Source organism: Peromyscus eremicus, chromosome 12 (genome assembly GCF_949786415.1).
Source record: "Peromyscus eremicus chromosome 12, PerEre_H2_v1, whole genome shotgun sequence".
In the NCBI taxonomy this organism is placed as follows: Eukaryota; Metazoa; Chordata; class Mammalia; order Rodentia; family Cricetidae; genus Peromyscus; species Peromyscus eremicus.
In genome coordinates this window covers 38451178-38471719 of record NC_081428.1, presented here as the reverse complement: position 1 = coordinate 38471719, position 20542 = coordinate 38451178, and the positions used below count along the sequence as shown (strand labels likewise).

General features: G+C 42.7%; 1 protein-coding gene across 1 annotated transcript in view; it reads right to left on the bottom strand.

Moving 5' to 3' along the window:
* Positions 1 to 20542, bottom strand: part of Cmss1 (cms1 ribosomal small subunit homolog) — a 322789-nt gene that overhangs the window by 16794 nt on the left and 285453 nt on the right. Inside the window, exons 2-3 of the mRNA XM_059277572.1 lie at positions 8066 to 8154; positions 708 to 779 (exon numbers count right to left, since the gene is read on the bottom strand). Coding sequence (XP_059133555.1) covers positions 708 to 779; positions 8066 to 8154 — 161 coding nt within the window. The remainder of the gene's footprint in view (positions 1 to 707; positions 780 to 8065; positions 8155 to 20542) is intronic.

Genomic DNA, 20542 nt, shown 5'->3' with positions numbered 1-20542 from the left:
TTTTTGAGGAAAGAAAACATACGTATGCGCACCCCTTTCTGACTGCTTGCTGTTAAATAGCTAACTGGTTGGACCCTCTCTTCTCTCACCCCAATCATTTCCTCAGCCGACCTCAGCAGCAGACCTTGCTTGACCTGCAGAGAAGCGCACTGCTGTTCTCACAGCGGCTGTAGAGGGGGAAGCGGAGTCTGCATAGGAGCAGCAGCGTCTTCTCTGTGCACAGAGCCATTATTTAAGAGGAAGGGGAGCATTTGCCTTGAATTATGGCCTGAATTAGAGTTAGAAATGATCGACAGTGCCTTCCTCTGCTTGTTTTCTTTTCGTCATTACTTTTGTGTATAAGGCTTAAAGCTGGAATGGCTAGGAAGAGGGTAACAGATTTTCTTGGATAAAGTAGAGGAGTATGTGTCAGAGAAGTTCTGGGCTCTGTCTAGATTAGAATCTATGTGTGATGCCACAGTGAAAACCCAGAGGCAAGAAAGCTGTTGGTGTCTCACAAGAGTGACATGCGAGTCAGGAAAGTTTAGTTTTAGTTCCCTAAAGAAAACTTATTCCTAGAAACCTTAGGAAAGTTAACAGATCTCACTAAATCTTACAATTTCTGAATCTCTTAGTTGGGGACCGAAATAACTTCACATAAGTATGGTATATAAAAATGTCATGGAAGCCACATGTGTCCATACCCCTGTAACAAACTGTTCTGGTACCTTTTTCCACTTCCTGGTCTTCCGGGCTTCCTCTTTTGTTTCCTTTGGTTGTGTCAAGAAACACTCTGTAGGCTGTAATGAAATATAAATGAGAAAACGTTCATCTTTGCAGGATGAAGTGTCAATGGACGTTATGAATCCCAAAGCATTTTCTGCCGGGCACAAACTCCTTGGAGTACCTTGGTAACATTCCACAGAGATGCTGGAAGGCCCACTGGAGCTGTTATGCAGCAGCTGAGCCGACAGAATTTGAGAAAGTCAGAAAGTAGAGATGACGGAAGACTGGAAAAATCTTTGAACAGAGATCAAAATGTGTGAGTGAGTGAGTGTATACATGTGCTTGATGTGTGCAGATTATTAGAGCTGGAAGCCAGGGGCTGGTTTGTAAAATACAGGCAGAAAGAGACATGCTTAAAAGGATGATGTGGCAAGGCAGTCCACGACTGACTGAAGTTTTCCATCAGCGCTGATTGTAGTACCCGCTCCTTCCCTCTTTTCAACATCAGAGAAAATCCAAAGTAGGATGTGTTTACTTATGTTTTTACAAAACCAGCTGTGCCAGCCAGCTGTACCCATGGAGTCATTGCAACATGACCACAGAATAAACGATCTTGCTAACGGTCTGAAAACAGGCCCCCCACTCTAGCACCCAGTGATTGATCTGCCAGTGGCCCCGAGCCCCAAGGACCCTACATAGCTTCGTGCTATTTTTAAGCTGAGTTTTGTTCTTTAAGGTAGAAAAGCAGGAAATTTGGACTAAAACTTTGATTTATAAAATGGAATGTGCAGGTTCCACATGTATTAATCATAAGCAGCAAAATAAAATGTTTCCTGTGCTGGATCTTTATGCAACATTTCATGCAGGTTGCCAAGAAAGATGTAAAATGGAAGTAGAAAGTTAGATTCATTCCAAGTAGAGGATAGCTGTTTAGCCAGTCAGTCACCAGCAGCAGCCTTGTCTCTATGGCTCTGCTCAAAATGATTGTAGATGAAAATTTTTAAGAAGGCGAGCAGATTAAAGCCAGGCATGGTGGCACACACCTTTAATCCCAGTGGGAGAAGCAGAGGTAGGTGGATCTCTGTGAGTTTGAGACCAGCCTGGTCTATATAGTGGGTTCAAGGACAGCCAGAGCTACAGAGTGAGACCCTGTCTCCAACAACAACAACAACAAGAAAACCTGAAGATTAGGAATGCCTACAGCCTCAAATCAAAGAGGGATACAATGGTCCATAACTTCTTTAAGACACTGGGCCAACAACAACATTGTTTAGACATTGTTTCAGGCAGTAGGGTAGATTAAAAAAACATGGGAATCTTTCATCCTTAGCTTCTTTACAGTTTAAACAAAAAACCTGTGAAGACCAATTGCCTTGCAGCTTAAGAAAATAAAGATACTGTCTTTCTTACTTAGAAAGTTAAGCTGCCTTGTGGATTTAGATTCATGTCCATTTAATGTTGGTACATGCCGGTAAGAAACTGGGCCAAGGCTGCTAATATGTCACAGGAGATGCCAGATGGCCATAAGCCTCTAATTACAGAACAAGGAAGCATTGAGCTCTTCCTTCTGAGGCAAAGGTCTGGATGTAATTAGCAGAGTCCCTAAAGCACATGTTGGAGCCAGGCCTATAACCAACACTTGGGAGGCCGAGGCAGGAAGACGGCCATGAGGTAGTGAATGAAAGAAAGAAAGGAAGGAGGAGGCCATGACTACTCCTAAAGGATGGAGAGTTTAACTGTAGTGAGAAGGGAGAAAGCGGGCCAAGGGAAGAGTCCAGGCTGATCATGGCCAGCAGACTAAACTGGACGTGAGGGGAGAGAGGAGGAGGGGGAGCGAGAGAGGCAGCCTGGGCCAAGAGACCAAGGGACCAGTGCAGCCAAGACCACTGAGTTTTATATCTAGGGATCAGGCTAGGGGAAGGGAAGCGGAGTCCAGCCCCTGGGAGGGAGAGGTTTAGGGTAGGGGATGGAGTGAGGAGTGGGGGGAAGAGCCATAGGAGAGGGAGAGAGGGAGGGAGGGAGGGAGGGAGAGAGAGAGACAGAGAGAGAGAGAGAGAGAGAGAGAGAGAGAGAGAGACAGACAGACAGACAGACAGAGACAGAGAGACCTATCTCAAAACAACAACGAAGACAACCAAACCAACCCCGCCCCCGCCCCCCTCCTCCCCAAATTCTGGTATTAGTTTTGTTAACCATTATGAAGGTTCTGGGGAAGCTGATGTAGACACCTATTTTGTTTTCTTACTTAGCATATGGAGCTATTCTCTACAAGAAGGTTTTGTTGTACCCAGAGTCCCCCAAGGACCACCAAGAGACTGAATCCAATGCAAAAGCAAAGAGTCTTTTTACTACAAGTTAACTCAGGACTCTCCGTCCGTCTGATGCAGCAGCAGAGCAGAGGCCCTGAGTAGCAATTCGGCAGGGTTTTTAAAGCAAGGGGGTCTGGGGTCTACAGACTACACAGGAATAGACTCAGGATTGGTTTATGCTGGTGGCAATCATGTTAATAACTTTTAATTGGCTAGGGTTAGTTGGGGGTTACAATTATCCATTTTCAGGCAGGCCTGGACAAATCCTAGGCTTTGACCTTGAGCTGCCATGGAGGCTGGCTGGCCTAGCACATACTGACTGTGGCGGCTGACTCAGTGGCCCAGGCTCTGTCCTTGAGCTGTCATGGAGGCTCACTGCCCTCACATGTACACACTGACCCATGCACATAGCTCCAAGTTGGTGAGGGGTCCCAGACAGTAAACAACTGGCTGAACCTTGAGCAGTCAGAGTACGTGCAGAAAGGGAGCTACTGCAAGGACTATGTCTTTTGTTCATGGCCCTCCCAGAAACTTGCTCAAGTCTCAGGAAACTGAAACTGAGGCCTGATCTCTGAGAGAAGACTGAGCAGCCTGTTATGGCATCTGCCTGGTCCTTTCAGGTTTAATGTGCTGATTACAGATTTTTAGATTTAAAAGATGATTAATTCAAACATGACGTGAGTTAACCCTAAACATGAGCTCACTTATTAAGGGTACGTACGGGCTCTTCAATTCTGGAGTTAAAAATAAAAACGCAATTCTGAATTGCTAACTTTAGCCCGCTGTCTTCTGACAGCTGCTGTCTACCCTTGAGGACCGCACAGACAACGTGGCAGACCCAGACTAGCCACTCAGCACTTCTAGAAGTTATTCCCATAGGACGAGACCTAAACAACCCATAAATGATGTCCTGTCTTTATAGTAGTCTTAAATATGTAGTCTGAAGAATCATGTGTATTCAGTATTCACAAGAACAGAAATCTTTTAAAGACAAGGTTTTGCTATCTAGCCCTGGTAGGCTTGGGACTCACTCTGTAGTCCAGGCTGTCCTCAGTCTCACAGAGATCCTCCTGCCTCTACCTCCCAGGTACTGGGAGTAAAGGCGTGCACTATCATACCTGGCTAAACACAGCTTTTAAGCATTTATGACACAATTAATTCTCAATTTCTTAAGTATTAAATACTACATGCTTGAAGACTGCTTCTCACAGCAAACCAATCTCAAAATGAAGAAGGTTGGAAAAGTATACACCTATAAAGCCCAAGACACTAGAAGAGACAACTTTGGTGCAAAAATTTCAACCCTATTTTGGAAAATGGAGAAAATGGAAAGTGGTTCAGGCTGGGTGGAGGTGGAAACTAACATTGAATGAGACTGACCTGATGGGCTGTGAAGAAGCCCAGTACTTGAAGGGGTCCAAGAAAGTTTACAGCTAGAACAAATTGTCTCCTCACCCCATTCTCAATCTGTTCTAATCTCCTACCCAGGAAGCCAAGCAAACATCCCATTACTGCTTCCTTTCCCTGGTCCTTCCTGCCAATGGGCCATTCTCTGGGCAGATGAGGATGTCTAGCAAGGGAAAGCACAGAGCTTGTGGTTTTCCACCATTTCCCACTGCCATGGCATACTTGTGCACTATTACCCTTTTTCCTTTTCTTGAGATAGGGTCCAGTGGTGTAGCTCAGACTGGCCCAGAACACAAGATTTTCCTTTCTCAATCTCCCAAGCACTGGGATTAGAGGCGTATATCACCACACTTGGCTCTAGATAGACTACTGAATCTTAGAAAAACATGAATGGCAAGAAAAATGCTGAAAGAAAGTGACATTTGGGGGTTTTAAAAATAAAGTTTGTGACTATCATCTTCCCAATAGTTACACTAATAAAAAAATGCTCTAAATTGAGTTTTTTTTTTTGTTTTTTTTTAAAAAAGAGGATTGTTCTTCAATACAAACAAAGCTAAGGTTAACTAGATATTTAAATAAAAGTCCCCGATATGGGAGCCAAAAAACATTACTGAAAAAGAAGTAATATCAAATAGTAAGGAAAAAACGTGCAAAAGAACAATAATTGGAGAATGCCCTTCTAGGACTAAAGGAAACCTTTTAGAACAAAAGCTCCTCAGAAGAATGGTACAATGAGAACTTCACACTGTGGAGCATCATTGTGGAATTTAGAATAATTGTGGATAAAGAAAAGAGTCTAAGAATTTACAAAAGGAAAATTAAATGCAAAATACAAAGGATCAGATCTGAGTGTGTGGTTTCAGCAAGGTTTCCTGGATTGTCTTATCACCTGCAACTCTTAGGGTAATACACAGCATTCTCTCCACTGATGCTAGCCAGGAGAGCTGGTCCAGCTGTGAGGAGAGGGAGGGACTACAGTGGTTTGAATAAAATGCCCCCTGCAGGTTTGGCATTCGAACAACTGGTACCCAGTTGGTGCCACTGTTGGGAGAAGTGTAGGAGGTGTGGCTTTGATGGAGAAAGTGTGTCACAGTGGCGAGCCTTGGGGTTTAAAAGCCTCCTGACATTCCCAGTGCTCTTTCTCTATACTTTGTGCTTGTGGTTAGAGATGGAAGCTCTTAGCATCTGACTCTAGCTGCCATGCCTGCCTGCTGCTCTGCCCTGACATATGGATTCTAGCTCTCTGGAACCTTAAGCCGAAATAAACACATTTCTTATAAGTTGCCTCATTCATAGTATTTTATCACAGCAACAGAAAAGTAACTAATACAGTGACATAATGTGAACCTTTGAGTATTTCACAGGTTTAGAATAGCATTTAAAAGACGTGTACATACCTAAAAGAATAGGAGATGAATCCACACCCGTGCAAAGGCCAGGCACAGCTCTGAGAGTCTGGGGATTATTACTGTCTGATAACAAGTGTATGATACCTGACAAAATTACTAGAAAAAAAGAGTCTTACCACAGCCTGTGTGTGCCTGTAAATGTAAAAGAGCTGCAGCTATTCTTGGGGCTTGTGTAATACTTCATACCCCTCCTTGCCCCAATTTCCCATCCTCTGAAAACTCAATAACGAGAGGTACTCTGTGGGGCTGTGATACAAATGCTCAAGAGGCTTTTGAGCAGGTTAAGGTCCTTCTAGGACAGGCACACATCTGTATGTCCTATTGCCAATGTCCTTCCATGTGAGAGGTTACCAGACACTCAGAAAGCTACATAAGGAGCTGTGGAAAACAACCAGAGCAAATGGTTCCAATAGGCTTCTAATCTCAGGCACGGGCAGGGGCAGGAACTCAGGAGACAATGCTAGGGAAGCAACTGCTGGCTCTCTACAGACATTACAACAGGAAGAATCCACCACTGGCCCCACCTTGGTGACTATAAGACCAGCTGATCCAAGTAAGGTTCGGATTGAAGGCCTGTGGCAAAGGCTTTTTCTGAGATGGCACAGAATCAAATCCTACGATGGTGGCATGCATATATCTATCTATATATCTATATCTATCTATCAATGTGGTGTAGAGTCTACGAGCTCTGTCACCAATGCCATGCAGGTTGTATTGGGGCCAGTGTCCTTTCAAGTCACTAAGCTAGTCCCTCTGAGCTAAGCTACATGCAGTATTAGAGAGGAGATCACTCATCTCTGCAGATGCCTGTTAGATGGATTGTATGAGTAGGAGCACAAAACAGGAATGGGTGGCTATAGCAATGCAAGTGATCACAGACACCACATGGACAGAAAAAGGAGAAGGCAAAAGTAGCCAGTGTGCTGATTACAGAGCAATATGGGTAGTAGTAATTGCTGAGAGTTGGCCTGGGATAACACATACCAACAGTTGGACTGCACTTAGAGACTTCAATTTATGACTTACCTAACGGGAAAAGGAAAGCTGTCAGGTTCTGAGTTGGCCATCATGAGAACAACAGATGTAAAAGGAAATACATACCAGAGTCCAGCAGGAATCAGAACCCCTGGCAGTTTTCCACATGGAAGCCAATAGCCCATTGATTTCTCCTGGAAATCAGGAAGCAGATGCCCTTGCCAAAGTATGAGCCAGTTGCCCTCAGGTGCTACTAGAGGCTGCTCATTGGGCTCATGTAAAGTCTGGTCACAGGAGGACAACATGGGATGGTGTCTTACTGAGTGTCCTATTGCTGTGAAGAGACACCATGACCAAGGCAACTCTTATGAAAGGAAGCATTTAATTGGGGGCTTGCTCACAGTTTCAGAGGTTTAGTCCATGATCATCATGGCAGAAAACATTGTAGCAGGCAGGCAAGTGCTGGTGCTTTAACTGAAAGCTATATCCTGATCCATAAGCTGCAGGGTGGGGAGGGAGGGAGGGAAGGAAAGAGAGAGGTGGGAGGTGGACAGAGAGACAAGACAGAGAGACAGAGACTGGGACTGGTTTGGGCTTTTGAAACCTCAATGCCCACCCCCAGGACACGCTTCCTATAACAAGGCCATGTGCCCCCTAATCTCTCTCAAATACTGCCATCTGAGAGAGTCGCTATCACAGGGACTGGGCATTCAAATGTATGAGCCTATTCAAACCACCACACATGGAAACAGCTAAAGCCTCTGGCACGACACCCTGGGTGCTGTTGTGAAGCCTGCTTTCGATTGTGGCCTTGTGGATGGATGCCATGATAGGACCCACACACAAGTCAACTTTCCCCACGGAAGACTGGCATATAGCTCATATAGTACCTATAGCTGTTGTCAGCAAAGGATAAAAGTGATCCCTTAGCTGGGTGGATACTGTCACAGGCCTTTCCATAGAAGTGACGGACAGGTGAAGCCACATCAAGGAGTTCACCCAACTTAATGCTATGTACGGGCACCCACTGAGAAGTGACAGTGACAGCAGTGGTGTCCCCACAGACACAGCTCTCCGGCCCCTGCAATACATTAGAAAAAACACCCGGGAAGCCAGGCCTCACTGGTTTACAGTTAGGAAAACATGGCCTTTTGAGAGGCAGAGAGAGTAAAAGCTTCCCTCAACCCCAGCAGCAGTTGATGTTAGAGTCAAGAAAATTCTGTAGCATGGCTGGTTACACATGCTCACAGTGACTGTCACCTGTCTGGTTTTGTTTGCTGGCTCAGGAGCTGGAGCGGTGTCCTGCGGCGTCATTTCTGGGTCTCCTCCTTCCTCACCACCTGATGGTTCTGAAAGGAGATAAGAAGTTAAAGAGCGCCTCTCCCATTCAGTGCAACCTTGGTAGTCCTGGCTTTCATTAGAAGATGACTTGAATGGAAATTATCGAAGTTGGAAACTGATTTAAGCACTCGGACGCTAGTCTTGTTTAGAATCTGAAAAACTAAAGATCACTAGAGAACATTTAATTACGTGTTATAGTTTGAGTCTGAAATGTCCCCTACGGTGTGATTAAGAAATGGTCCAACAAGAGGTGGGGTGGGGGTACGATGTGCATGCACTCAGTCCCAGCATTCAGGAGGCAGAGGAAGAAGGATATTTATGAGTTCAAGGCCAGCCTGGTCTACACTGCACAGTGAGTTCCACGATAGCCAGGACTACATAGAGAGACCCTGTTTCCAAAGAAGACCCAAACCAACCAAACCAAAGCAAACCAAAACCAAATCCAAAGGATGTGGCAGTACAACTTCTAGAAACTGGGGCTCAATCTTTGAAATTACCACATGATTTCTAGACTTCAACTTGTAGATTAGCACATAATTTTATTCTGCTCATGGTACGTGAGATGGTATCAAATACATATTAGGTTTCCTATCTACCTAAGCCAAACGCTTTTTGAGAATATGCTTAAGTGTCCAAAGTATTCAGCTCAGGGTTAGTTTGGAATTAAAAACCATCCCTTATTTACATTTTTAAAGATTTATTTTATGTATAGGAAGGTTTTTTTTGTCTGCATGTATAGATGTGCACCATGTGCATGTCTGGTGTCCCAGGAGGTTAGAAAAAGGGCAGATATCCTGTAACTGGAGTTTTGGATGGTATGAGCTGTCACGTGGGTGCTGAGAACTGAACCCATGTCATCTGCAAGAGCAGTAAATGACAGCTGAGCCATCTCTCTAGCCCCTAGTCCTTATGAAAATGTTAAATTTCCTTCTTCTTTTTTTTTTTTTCCCCTCGAGACAGGGTTTCTCTGTGTGACAACCTTGGCTGTCCTGGAACCCGCTTTGTAGACCAGGCTGGCCTTGAACTCACAGAAATCTACCTGCATCTGCCTCCCAACTACTGGGATTAAAGACATGCACTACCATGCCTGCCTCTAAAAGTATTAAATATGTGATACAACTATTTTCATATACTACTGTTAGCTTTAAAAGCTTTAAAAAAAGAATGACCTACACATAAATAGAGGAAAAGCTTTAGACTCTGTGTTTCTCGATTCCCTAGAATTTGCTAGCTGCAAAATACAGTCTATATTTGGCTAATCTAGTTGAAAATAGGTAACATACTTAAAAGACTCTATGCCCATGAGAAACATTTAAAATATCTTATTAATCAAATACTCTGAATCTCAGTTACTTCTTATTCCAAAAGTTATTTCATCTTTTGAAACTTTTCACATAAAATGAGATCATCTTGTCACTGTGGCTTGAACACATTAGCTGTTTCCTTAGTCTGACATTTTTTTGGTTCCAAAAGAGGAAGCTGCTCCCCTGAAGTAAGGATGGTGGTTCTGTGATTTCCATTAAGAGAACAGTGCAAGAAAAGTATAGCAGTTCAAGCTAGCCAGTTTTTCAGGGCTGCTGGGATGTGAGGTGACGCCAGGCCTGTCCCACTCAGTCCCAGTGGGTCATTCAGCCTGTGAAGCAGAGGCACCAAGACAGGATTGCATTTCTTCAACTCCCCGAGGACTGTTTAAAAACCACACGGCCAGATGGGATTGGCTGAATTTTTCCGAAAGAGGAGGCAAGGACAACGTCCTTTTCCGACCCATGGCAACAGTATCAATTACAAACAGAAGGTTGCTCAGTTTTCTCTCAGCGTTTGCCTTTATCTCTATATAAATATCTTAAGTCCAATTTCCCAGCATCGAGGCTTTGAGAGGGATGCTGACAATGAAATCATATAGTCAATTGCTCTTTCGAAGTTTGTGAAAGAATGTTATTTAAATCACAACCTATTCTTACTGTAATGGCTATCCTTGGTTGTTAACTTGACTACATCTGGAATTAACTAAATCCCAAGCAGCTGGGTACACTGTGAGGGATTTTTCTTAATTAAAGCACTTGCAGAGGAAGACCCACTTTTAATCCAGGTCTTTTGAGAAGGGAAGATCCACCTTTAATCTGGGCCACACCTTCTGGTGGCAGATTACATAGAGGACATGGAAGAAGGACGCTTTTGCTCTTTGCCTGCTGGCTCTTGCTGCCAGGCTCATTCCTTCACTGTTGGTATTCTGGCATATACTGAAGATCAGCTGGGACATATAGGCTCGTGGGCTAAACTGGATTCTTGAGCTTTCTGTTGGTACACAGCCATTGTTAAAATAGTTGGACCACAGCCTGTAAGTCACTCTAATACATTCCATACATATTTATCACAAGTTATTTTCCGTATTGTCTGGCGCAGGAATCTGCACACTTGAGGTACACGATCATCTAGAGAGTGGGTGATTGGTGCAGAGCAGTCGTGCTGGTTATGGTTTCTTATCACTGTGATAAAAACACTATGATCAACAGCAACGTGGGGAGAAAGGGATTTATTTCAGCTTACAGTCGCAGTTCCTCAAGTCAGGAACAGGAAGCCAGGGCAGGAACTCGCGGCAGGAACCTAGGGCAGGAACTAAAGGGGAGGCCCTGGAGGGACACTGCTCACTGGCTTGCTTTTATGGCTTAACCAGCTTGTTTTCTTACACAACTCAAGACCATACGCCCAGAGTGGCACCACCCACAGTGAGATGGGCCTTCCTACATCAACCATTAGTTAAGAAAATGCCCCACAGATTTCCCCACAGGGCAACCTGATGGAGGCATTTTCTCAACTGACCTCTTCCCAGATGACCCTAGTTTTTTTCAGGTTGATATAAGAACTAGTTAGCACAGCACTTATGGCCACTGTTGGTGTTGCTCAAATCTGCTATTGTGCATAAGAAGTCTAAAGTAGAGTGAAAGCAAGTAGTTGTGTCCTGATGAACTTTACAGTGACATTTTTATTGGATTTGGCCACGAGCCTTCATTTACAAAACACTGACTTACTACATGTAAGTTAAAAGTAAAAAGAGGTTTCGAGGTTTGTAAAGCATAGTTTTTAACTGTTTGATAGGAACACCTATATATGATCATAGATAAATTTGTTTTGATTTTTGTTTGTTTGTTTGAGCCAGGGTCTTGTTATACAGACCAGGCTGGCCTCTAACTCGCCATCTCCCTGCCTTAAAGTCTCTCTGGGCTCTATTTTATCTATCTATCTATCTATCTATCTATCTATCTATCTATCTACCTATCTATCTAATCATTCATTTATTGTGCATGATTTTTGCCTGCATATGAATGGGCAGGATGTGCATGCCTGGTGCCCTTGGAGGTCAGAGGAGGGCATCAGGTCCCCTGGAACTGTAGTTACAGGTGGTTTTGAGCTGCCATGTGGGTGCTAAAAAAAGAACCCAGGTCCTCTGCAAGAGTAACAACTGCTCTTAACTACTGAAAACCTCGAAAGGCCCCTGCCTTAGTCTCCAGAGGGTGGCAAATTTGTGTTTTTTAGAATTTTTCTACTTATGAACACTTATCTCTTAATCGCTTACATATATATGAACATCTCCTCACTCCATTTTGAACTTGTCAGTTTTTAATAGTAATTCTAACAACTTTTTAACTTGCACACAACCTAAGTATACTGGCACACAACAGTTCAGGGACTTTTAATGGCTTCCTGTTCAATTGCTCCCATATAACTATGTTCTGACTCTCTTTTCACCTGGGGAGTGGTAAGGGTTCTTCTGTATTTCTAAAAGTGTTTGGCTGTTCTCTGGGAAAGCTACATCATATAAACTGAAAAGTCATGCTGCATATAGAGCCTTAAACGCTCTAAAGAGTTTTGCTACAATTACTCATCCCTTGGAGCCAGATTGTTTTACTTGGCCAGGAGAACCAGGGCTCAGAACTCTCTTCAAGAACCTTGTTCCCAGCTCATTAAGAGACTCCCACCAGCATCACTAAGCAAGCACACGTTCCCACACTTCAGCCATGCAGGACACAGTGAGGGGCGGGGAGGATGAGGCAGTGAGGAGTCATGTTACAGAAGAAGAGGTAGTCAACTTCACTGAGAGGTAGTGCGATAAAGGAGGTGCCATGTTCTAATTGCTTCTGTACATCCATAGGACAGTTAATACAGATACACTGTGACTAGAAGAATAGGCTTTGCGGCATGTAGGCCACCTCAACCAAGAATCATTTTATCTGTAAGTGCATCTCACTCAGGTTATTCAGGAAACATAGTATCTTTGAACTTTACTATCTCTTATCACCTCCTACCATCTTACCTCTTCCCTTAAGTTAGAAAGACCTGAAAGCAGAATTAAGGCTGTCCTAGGGCTGTCTTAGGGCAGTAGCAGGCACCTCCAACTTTCCAAGAAAAAGAAAATGAGGGAGAAAGACACGGGGAGATGGAGACCCGGGGGAGGAGGTGGAGGAAGAGCCAGGAACTCAAGGCCAAGTCTATCAAGCCAGCACATGGCATCCGACCACTGGGACAGGCTGTTCAAGAGTCTTGCCATGCCTGGCCATGTCATGTCATGGATATTGGAACCCCCAAAGTCTTCTGAAGGTTTACACTGATTTACCAGGCTTCACGCTGGAATAGCTTTTGCCATTCTGTGCTCCACCCCCACTGGCTCTTACATTTTTTTCTATTGTCTTGATATTCTCTTATATACAGCAAAGAACTGGGCTAGATTCTTTATCTCTTAAGTTCCTCAGGGTCCCTTCTTCTTCCAAAAGACCTGACCGAAGAAATGTTTTAGGACAAAGATCTGAGCCAGTACGCTGGAACGCAGTATCTGTTGGTCTTTTGAACTTGGGGTGATTCAGAATGGGGAGTGGGGGCCATTCCTTTCCCCCACTTATTTTGCCATTTCTAATGGCAACAGCCACAATTTCCTCCACGTTCCAATAATGGTTCTATTTTCAGTCTGGGATGTCCCTAGCAACAGATTCAGAGTTTTGCTTACAAAATATGCCGCATGTTCCCACAGGAAACTTTAAAGCCAAGAATGTGGAGCAGGATGGCAACACATGAGATGAAGTTGCTTTCTGGGTCCTGACATTCTGAGAGAGGTAGAGTGTTCACACCAACAAGAGGACCTCGGAGAGAACTTGGCTGAAGAAAGTCTGAGTTGGGGAAATGCTCATGTTTCTCCTGCCACTTTTAAGTCAGTCGAGTTAAATCTTGCTTATTATCTAAAAAGGCTGACTGCTCTAGTTTAGTAATACTCTATGTATTTCTTAAAAAAAATAATAAAGATGAACTCTATCGTGGTAGCACATGCCTTTGGTCCTAGTACTTGGGAGGCAGAGGCAGATAGTATTGCTGTGAGTTCTAGGCCAGCCTGGTCTACAGAGTTCTAGGACAAAGATCTGAGCCCAAGTCTATCAAGCCCGGACTCGGGCTGCATAGAGGGACCCTTTCTAAACAAACAAACAAACAAACAAACAAACAAACATATGTTTACTTTCTATGTCTGTGTGTGCTCACTTATCTGTACATGCACTACATGTGTACAGATGCCTGTGGAGCCCAGAAGAGCCAATAGATGTACTGTCTTTGAGCCAACACTTGATGTGGGTGCTGGAACGGGAGCTTGGGTCCTCTGCAAGAGCAGCATGTGCTCTAAGCCACTGACCCATCTCTGCTGCTCGCCCAATGTCCTTATTTAAAATGCCCACAGAAAAAAAAACTCCTCGTGAACCTATGTCTATGCCAAGGCCACAACATCCTCACTTCACCTTTGAACTCTCCTGCTTCCACTGGGCCTCAGTGGCAGGGGGAAGAGCCTTCAATGCCCCAAACCAACGGCTACCTTTGTGACAAACACTGGGAGTAGGTCATACAGGAATCGGGCGACAGTTTTCCAGGGAAAACTTCTTTCTGTCCTGCAATAAAGCATCCCCCACCTACTTTCTTTTTCACTTAAGGAAAAAAAGATAAGTTGGCTTGTGACATGGATCCAACTTCAGTACCGCATGTTCATGTTTCTTTCTAGCCTGCTTTATCCTGAGATAACTGTACATTTAGTTCCAATTGCCGAACTGTGAACTAGGTGAACAGGCTGTGAATGACAGTGGTAGCATTCTGTGCCTCTTTTCACAGAGTTTACCTGATTAGTATATTTGGTGCATCTGGAAGCACTATAGAAACTCTCCATTCCTAGATGAGAAAGCAGTAACAATGGCAATTCTTATATAATCCTTATTTTTATACAAGACACTTCCAAATGCTCTAAGCAAATTAATTCAACCCTCGTGTGAATCTTAAGAGTAGGGGCTACTGTGATTACTGCCCACTTTACAGAGCTGGAAACTGAGGCAAGGTTGATGACAAGAGTGCCAGGCTTTAGAGCCAGGCAGTATGGATTCAAAGCTCTACCCATGATAAATTGCCCCATTACGTTGGAAAGTCAATTAAGCTCCTTTCTGGTGGTATGGGTGTCTATGGGATTTGAGCACAGCTTAGTATAACCATTTATGCTATTTTTAACGAGAACTCATCTAACCGAGGGAGAAGGTGCCGCATGTAGCAATCAGTTCCCCTCTTCCCTAAAGCCCCAAACCAACAAGTCAGGACCTTTCCCCTTATTCCCTGTTTTATCTGTGCTTTATGTCGTCACCGTCTGATTAGTGTCTGTATCCCACAGGGACTCATTTGCATGTTACTACGGGTTACTACTGCACAGGTGAAGGAACAGTGATGAGAACATCCTCGGGGCTATCTGTTCCCTAATAAATATCTGAAGAATGCCTCATAAATTAATCATTGTGTGCATACAGTTTTGTGCATGTGTGTGAGTATGAGTGTGTGTGCGCACACGAGTGCACCAGAGATTGTTGGTGCACCTTGACTGTTGTTATCTGTCTGTTCTTTGGAGACAGGGTCTCCTGTCAAACCTGAGATCACTGAGGAGGCCATGCTAGGAAGCCCGTGAACTCCTGTCTTGGTCCACACCTCCCGGCTCTGCCACCACACCCGGCTTTTTACATGGGCGTGGGGGATCTAACTCAGGCTCCCCTGCTTGCATTGTGCGCACTTTACTGACTGGGCCTTCTCCCCGGCCTCTGCAGGACACCTTCTAATGGCTCCCAGAACAGAGCTCTGGGTGGCTGTTTTAAGAGGTGTCAGGACAGAGGAGTGATGGGAGGACACTAGGAAGTCTAAGGTTTTTAGTTCCAACTTTTATGATTTGGAGCAAATCACTTACTTTATGCTACAGTTTTCTCATTTGTCGACTGGTGAAGTCATACTGCTGTGAATTATGATTCTCTTTTGGTTTATGGTAAGTTCTCTTGGAAAGGTATACACCATGGCCATGTCAAAATTTCCACAGTGTGGTAGAATGTTGAAGCACTGAAGGAAAGGGTAATGTCTTAAAAAATACAGGTGACTATGGCTCTTTATGTGGGTCTGCAAGTTATGTAATTTTTCCTAAGAGAAATTTCGTAAGGAAGACACTGGAGTCTGGAGTCAGCCTTGCAGTCCAGTGTTACAATGTTTAATCTCAGGGAAGAGACAGAATACAATGGAAGGCACAATTCTGTTAGGATTGCCTTTGGCTCTCCCTCAGAGACTCCGACCTCCTGCTGATTATTTGCTGCATACCCTCACGTGTCTTGCAAATCCATAAATACTCATGCTCCCCATAGGAAAGGCCCTTTCTTAGGGCTCAGGACAATGTGCTTTTCTGTTTTGTCTTTAGAGTTTCCTACTGCTAAACTGTCTTAAGGACGTCAGGCTATCAACTCACTGTCAAGTCCATGCTAAGAGGGTTTATATTTAGAATGTTCCAGAACCCCACTTCCTTGGTCTGATGATGGCGTTGGATAAAGCAACATGGAACAACCTAACGGAATAGATAAGATGGTCTAAAATCTAACTCCATTTGTAAATCAAGTTAGATGGAGGGGTTCTTTGTTCAAAAATTAATTAAAATTTATAAAGAACTTGTAAATAAAAAAATCACTTAGTGAAATTTTAAATAACATTGTTTACCACTTTTCCTAATACAATGTGAGGACATAATGTGAGGCTGGAGAGGTGGCTCCACAGTTAAGAGCACTGGCTGCTCTTCCAGAGGTCATGAGTTCAATTCCTAGCACCTACACAGCAGCTCGCACTGTCTGTAACTCCAGTTCCCAGGGTTTCTGCTACTCTCACACAGACATACATCCAGATAAAACCTCAATGAACATAAAAGAAAAATATTTTATATATTTAAAGAACATAATATATTAATTACAGATATTACAAAAAATATAGAAAATTTAAAAGAAACAAAAATTTGGTCCCACTATAAAAAGATGGTTTGATTAAAAAACAAAATTTCGATTTTGATGCATTTGCTTCCACATTTTGTTCTCGCTCTGTGTACATAAGCGTGTGTGTATTCACATACACATACTCAATTTTACATACCTAGAATTATGTGCTATATATAAACACTTGACCCTTTAACATTGTATGTAAACATTTTCCTATGCCACTAAATAGTTTTTTGTTTTGTTTTGTAGAAAAGGTCCTCTTATGTTGTCAGGATGGCTTCGAACTCATGATCCTCCTACTTCAGTGTCACACATTCTGGGACTGATGAGATCAGACTACGTCCAGCTCTAAGTCACTTCACATTGTGTCACATGGTGTCTCTTTTGAAAGCTATACACTGCCCCGAGACACTGCATTTTACATGCTATGTTTAACTTATGGTGAGTGAAAAACAGGTAGGGGACAGACAGTTGAGAGCTCTAGACGGTCCAATAGGCTTCAGGCTCATTTTAAAGTCCCACTGCTGAAATGGTCTACTCAAATTGCTTGTGTCTACTGATTCGACTATTTGGTAGTGGTTCTGCACTTTGCCTCTAGGCCTCCACGGCTTTGCACTTTGCCTGGGCAGCTGAACTTGACTCGGAAGTTCAGCTCAACTCTGGCTTGACTCTGCAGACTGATAAAGGTTTGTTATGTAACTCCATGGAAATGGAAATCCTCTTTGCACCTCTATCAGCTTTCTGCTGCCTTCAAGAAGGCCTTTGGGAAACTCCTTGAACTCTGCTGTGGCCTATTGTAGCCATTCTGTAACACACACACACACACACACACACACACACACACACACACGGAGGGAGGGAGGGAGGGAGGGAGGGAGGGAGGGAGGGAGGGAGGGAGGGAGAGAGAGAGAGAGAGAGAGAGAGAGAGAGAGAGAGAGAGATGTGATCTAAGAGTTAAATACTTGTAGTCAGAATCAAAACAAGGAACCTACATTTTCCAAAGGCCAACTACTGAGGGAAATCAGGACTACCTAGCAAATCATGGCTGAGAACACTGATACAGCTAATGAGTTTATTGTTAGCCAATAAATTCTGACATTGTAGAAAGTTACAATCATGTCTGTTTCTGCTCATGATAGTGTACCACTACATTTAGTTCCTTGAATATTATCTGTATTCTCATAAAAGATTTTTAGAAGGGAAACTACATTGTACAAGACATGAATTAAAAACAAAACAAAAAAAAAAAACAAAAAACCAAACAAACCTTAAATTCTATTTCCTAGAAGATTTGAGTCAACTTATGTTTAACATTGCAAAGTATTAACCATCTTATCATAACCCAGCAAACAGTGGGCATTATATTCTTTATACTACCAACCAGTAAAAACGACACATTTTAATTTGATGAGAAGCAAGGCTCAGCATTTTTCTTGTTTTAATAGTCATGTGCATTTTTACATGAGTAGAAATTCTTAACCTTTGCTCATTTGTCAAGGAGATTTCAGTGTTTTCAGTATCTATTTGTTGAAGTCTTTTAATGTCAGAGTTAAATTTTAAATGTTTCATTTTTATTTTTAAATTATTTTTGATGTATAGATATTTAAACTATATTAAGATCAAATAATCATGTATTTTCATTGCAATTCTACTTGGAAAATTCCCTCATTCCAAAGCAGGTAACTTTATCTATTGGGGGGGGGGTCCTAACTTGAGGCCTTGGGCTATACTCAGTCAAGGACAGCTGTAAATAGGCCCAAGAAAAAGTCATAAACTTACTTAAAATGCTATCGATCTTTTTTCAATTTTCTTTTTTAACTTGAACACACTAGGCATCCTCTACCAATGAACTACATTCTCAGACTTTGTTTTCACTTTTAATTGTGAGACATGGTCTCACTAAATGCCCAGGCTGTCTCTGAACTCATTCCCTGGCCCAGAAAGGCCTTGACTCAGTCTCCTGAGTATCTGGAATTCTAAGTCTAAGCCACCAGGTTTAGCCTTGCTTGAGAAATTTTATGTGGCTGCAGGTATATTGGTATATACAGGCATACAAATGAAGCATTTACTGATAATATGTCAGGAACATTTTTATTTTAAAACAATTCTTTGGTGTGTATATATAATTCTCACCACTTATTAAAGACAAAACCAAATTTGCATACTAATTAGATGGATGTGCTGGTTTATTTGTATATTAAGAATTAAATTTTGGGACTAGAGAGATGGCTCCAAGGTTAAGAGCACTTGTTGCTCTTGCAGAGGATCTGGGTTCAGTTCCCAGCACCCCCTTGGTGGCTCATGACCATCTGTGACTCCAGTTTCAGAGATCCGATACCCTCTTCTGACCTCTGCAGGCACTAGACATGAACAGGGTACACATATATACACACAGACAGGCAAAACATTCATTTTCACAAAACAAGACAAAGAAGTATTTTTAAACAAAGAATGAAAATTGTCTGAATATTTGATACTGCAAGACACACATCTTCAACAATTTCCAGAGTTGACTGCTATTTTAACTTTATAGTTATCAGTAGCTGAGAACTCTGCTTCATATAAATACATAGTATAAAATTATAAAAGTATGATTAGGGCCATTTTAGGAAGCTGGAATCCTGTCCACTTCACAATTTTGTAAGAGCATAAAATTAGCAAGTCAAGGAGGAATGTTAAAAATTAAGCATTCTAAAATAATTTGGTGCAAAGATACATTAACTTGATACTTCTGTGCTGAGGAAGCTGGTGGGAAACTGATAAGTCTTTGTTCACTATATTTCTTTGAGGACAGAAAACTTGGTATTACAGTAGGAACACTACTTTGGAACATACAGTAGAGTCAAATATGAGCAGGAGTGTTTCAGGCAGCATTTATTTCAGGTAGCATGAAGGCATGAGCAGGGCAAAGTGTCCAAGTCAAACCAAGGATGCAGTTAAGTTGTGAGGTGCAGCATGGGTGTACACCACCAGACACACCTCATAGTTACTGGAGGGAGGGATACCTCAAATTCATTACATGTTTGGTTCTTTTGAAATCCCTGGGTGTAGTTATGCACCTCTAGATTGGGCTACAACCTACAGTTAAGAAGCTGTGAATTAGAATACTCACCACACTATAGCTGTCTTCCCTGAACTGGGGGTGGGGCAGGGTATCCTTTCATCCGTGCATATTATACAAGTAACAGTATAGAATCTGGCAGGTATTTTCCATCAACATTTGCTAACACATCAAGAACTGACCCCATAGTGTGAGTCAGTGGTTAAAGTTTGTGTGCTACATGGGAGAAGGCATTATGTCCAGTTGAGCTCTTCAGTAGCCACCAAAACAGACTATAGGGAAGACCTTATGGCCTGTACAGTACACTGAAACAGCTTGTAGAATTAATCATTATTTCCCAACTGTGAGGGGAATTCAAGTCCAGGAAATTCACAATTTCGAAACCAAGTAATATTGAAGACTTCAAAATAGAGCTGTCCAGTGTGATCTATAAAACAGAACACACTTTATAGGAACCAAGAAACAGCTGTTTCCCCATTTCTGTTTTAAAAGGGGAAACAGGCTATAGGGCTCAAGGGTATATCCTCAGCACATGGAGGAAATTTATTTGCTCAGAGAAATGTGACATGGAGCTGGCAAAGGGCTTGGTTTGTAGAAGATAATGTCCTGGTGGATGAAATTAAGAGGATAAGAAGGCTATACAGAGTCACTTCAGCACTGTGATTAATGAGAAAGGAAACACCAATAAACACAGGAGGAAGAAAAAGAAAAGAAAGTTGAAACTAAAGAGAACTGTATGTACTCAAGGGAAGCCACGAGCTGTAAGAACCCAGTGTTGCTTACAGTAATAATGACTTTACTTAAACAGATTGTAGGTAAAGATGACACTGATCTAGACAAAAGTAAAGAACTGAAGCCTGTCAACAGTAGCAGCATGAATATTGAGTTTCTCCCTCCAGTAGAAGGGATTTTTACAACATTAACAATGTCTGGAAAACACATTAAGACTCTAGGGGAGAATTTTAGAATGCTAGAATAGACTTAGAAACAGGTAACAGACAGAGAGGCATGTTTCAAATTTTCATTTAAAAGTTC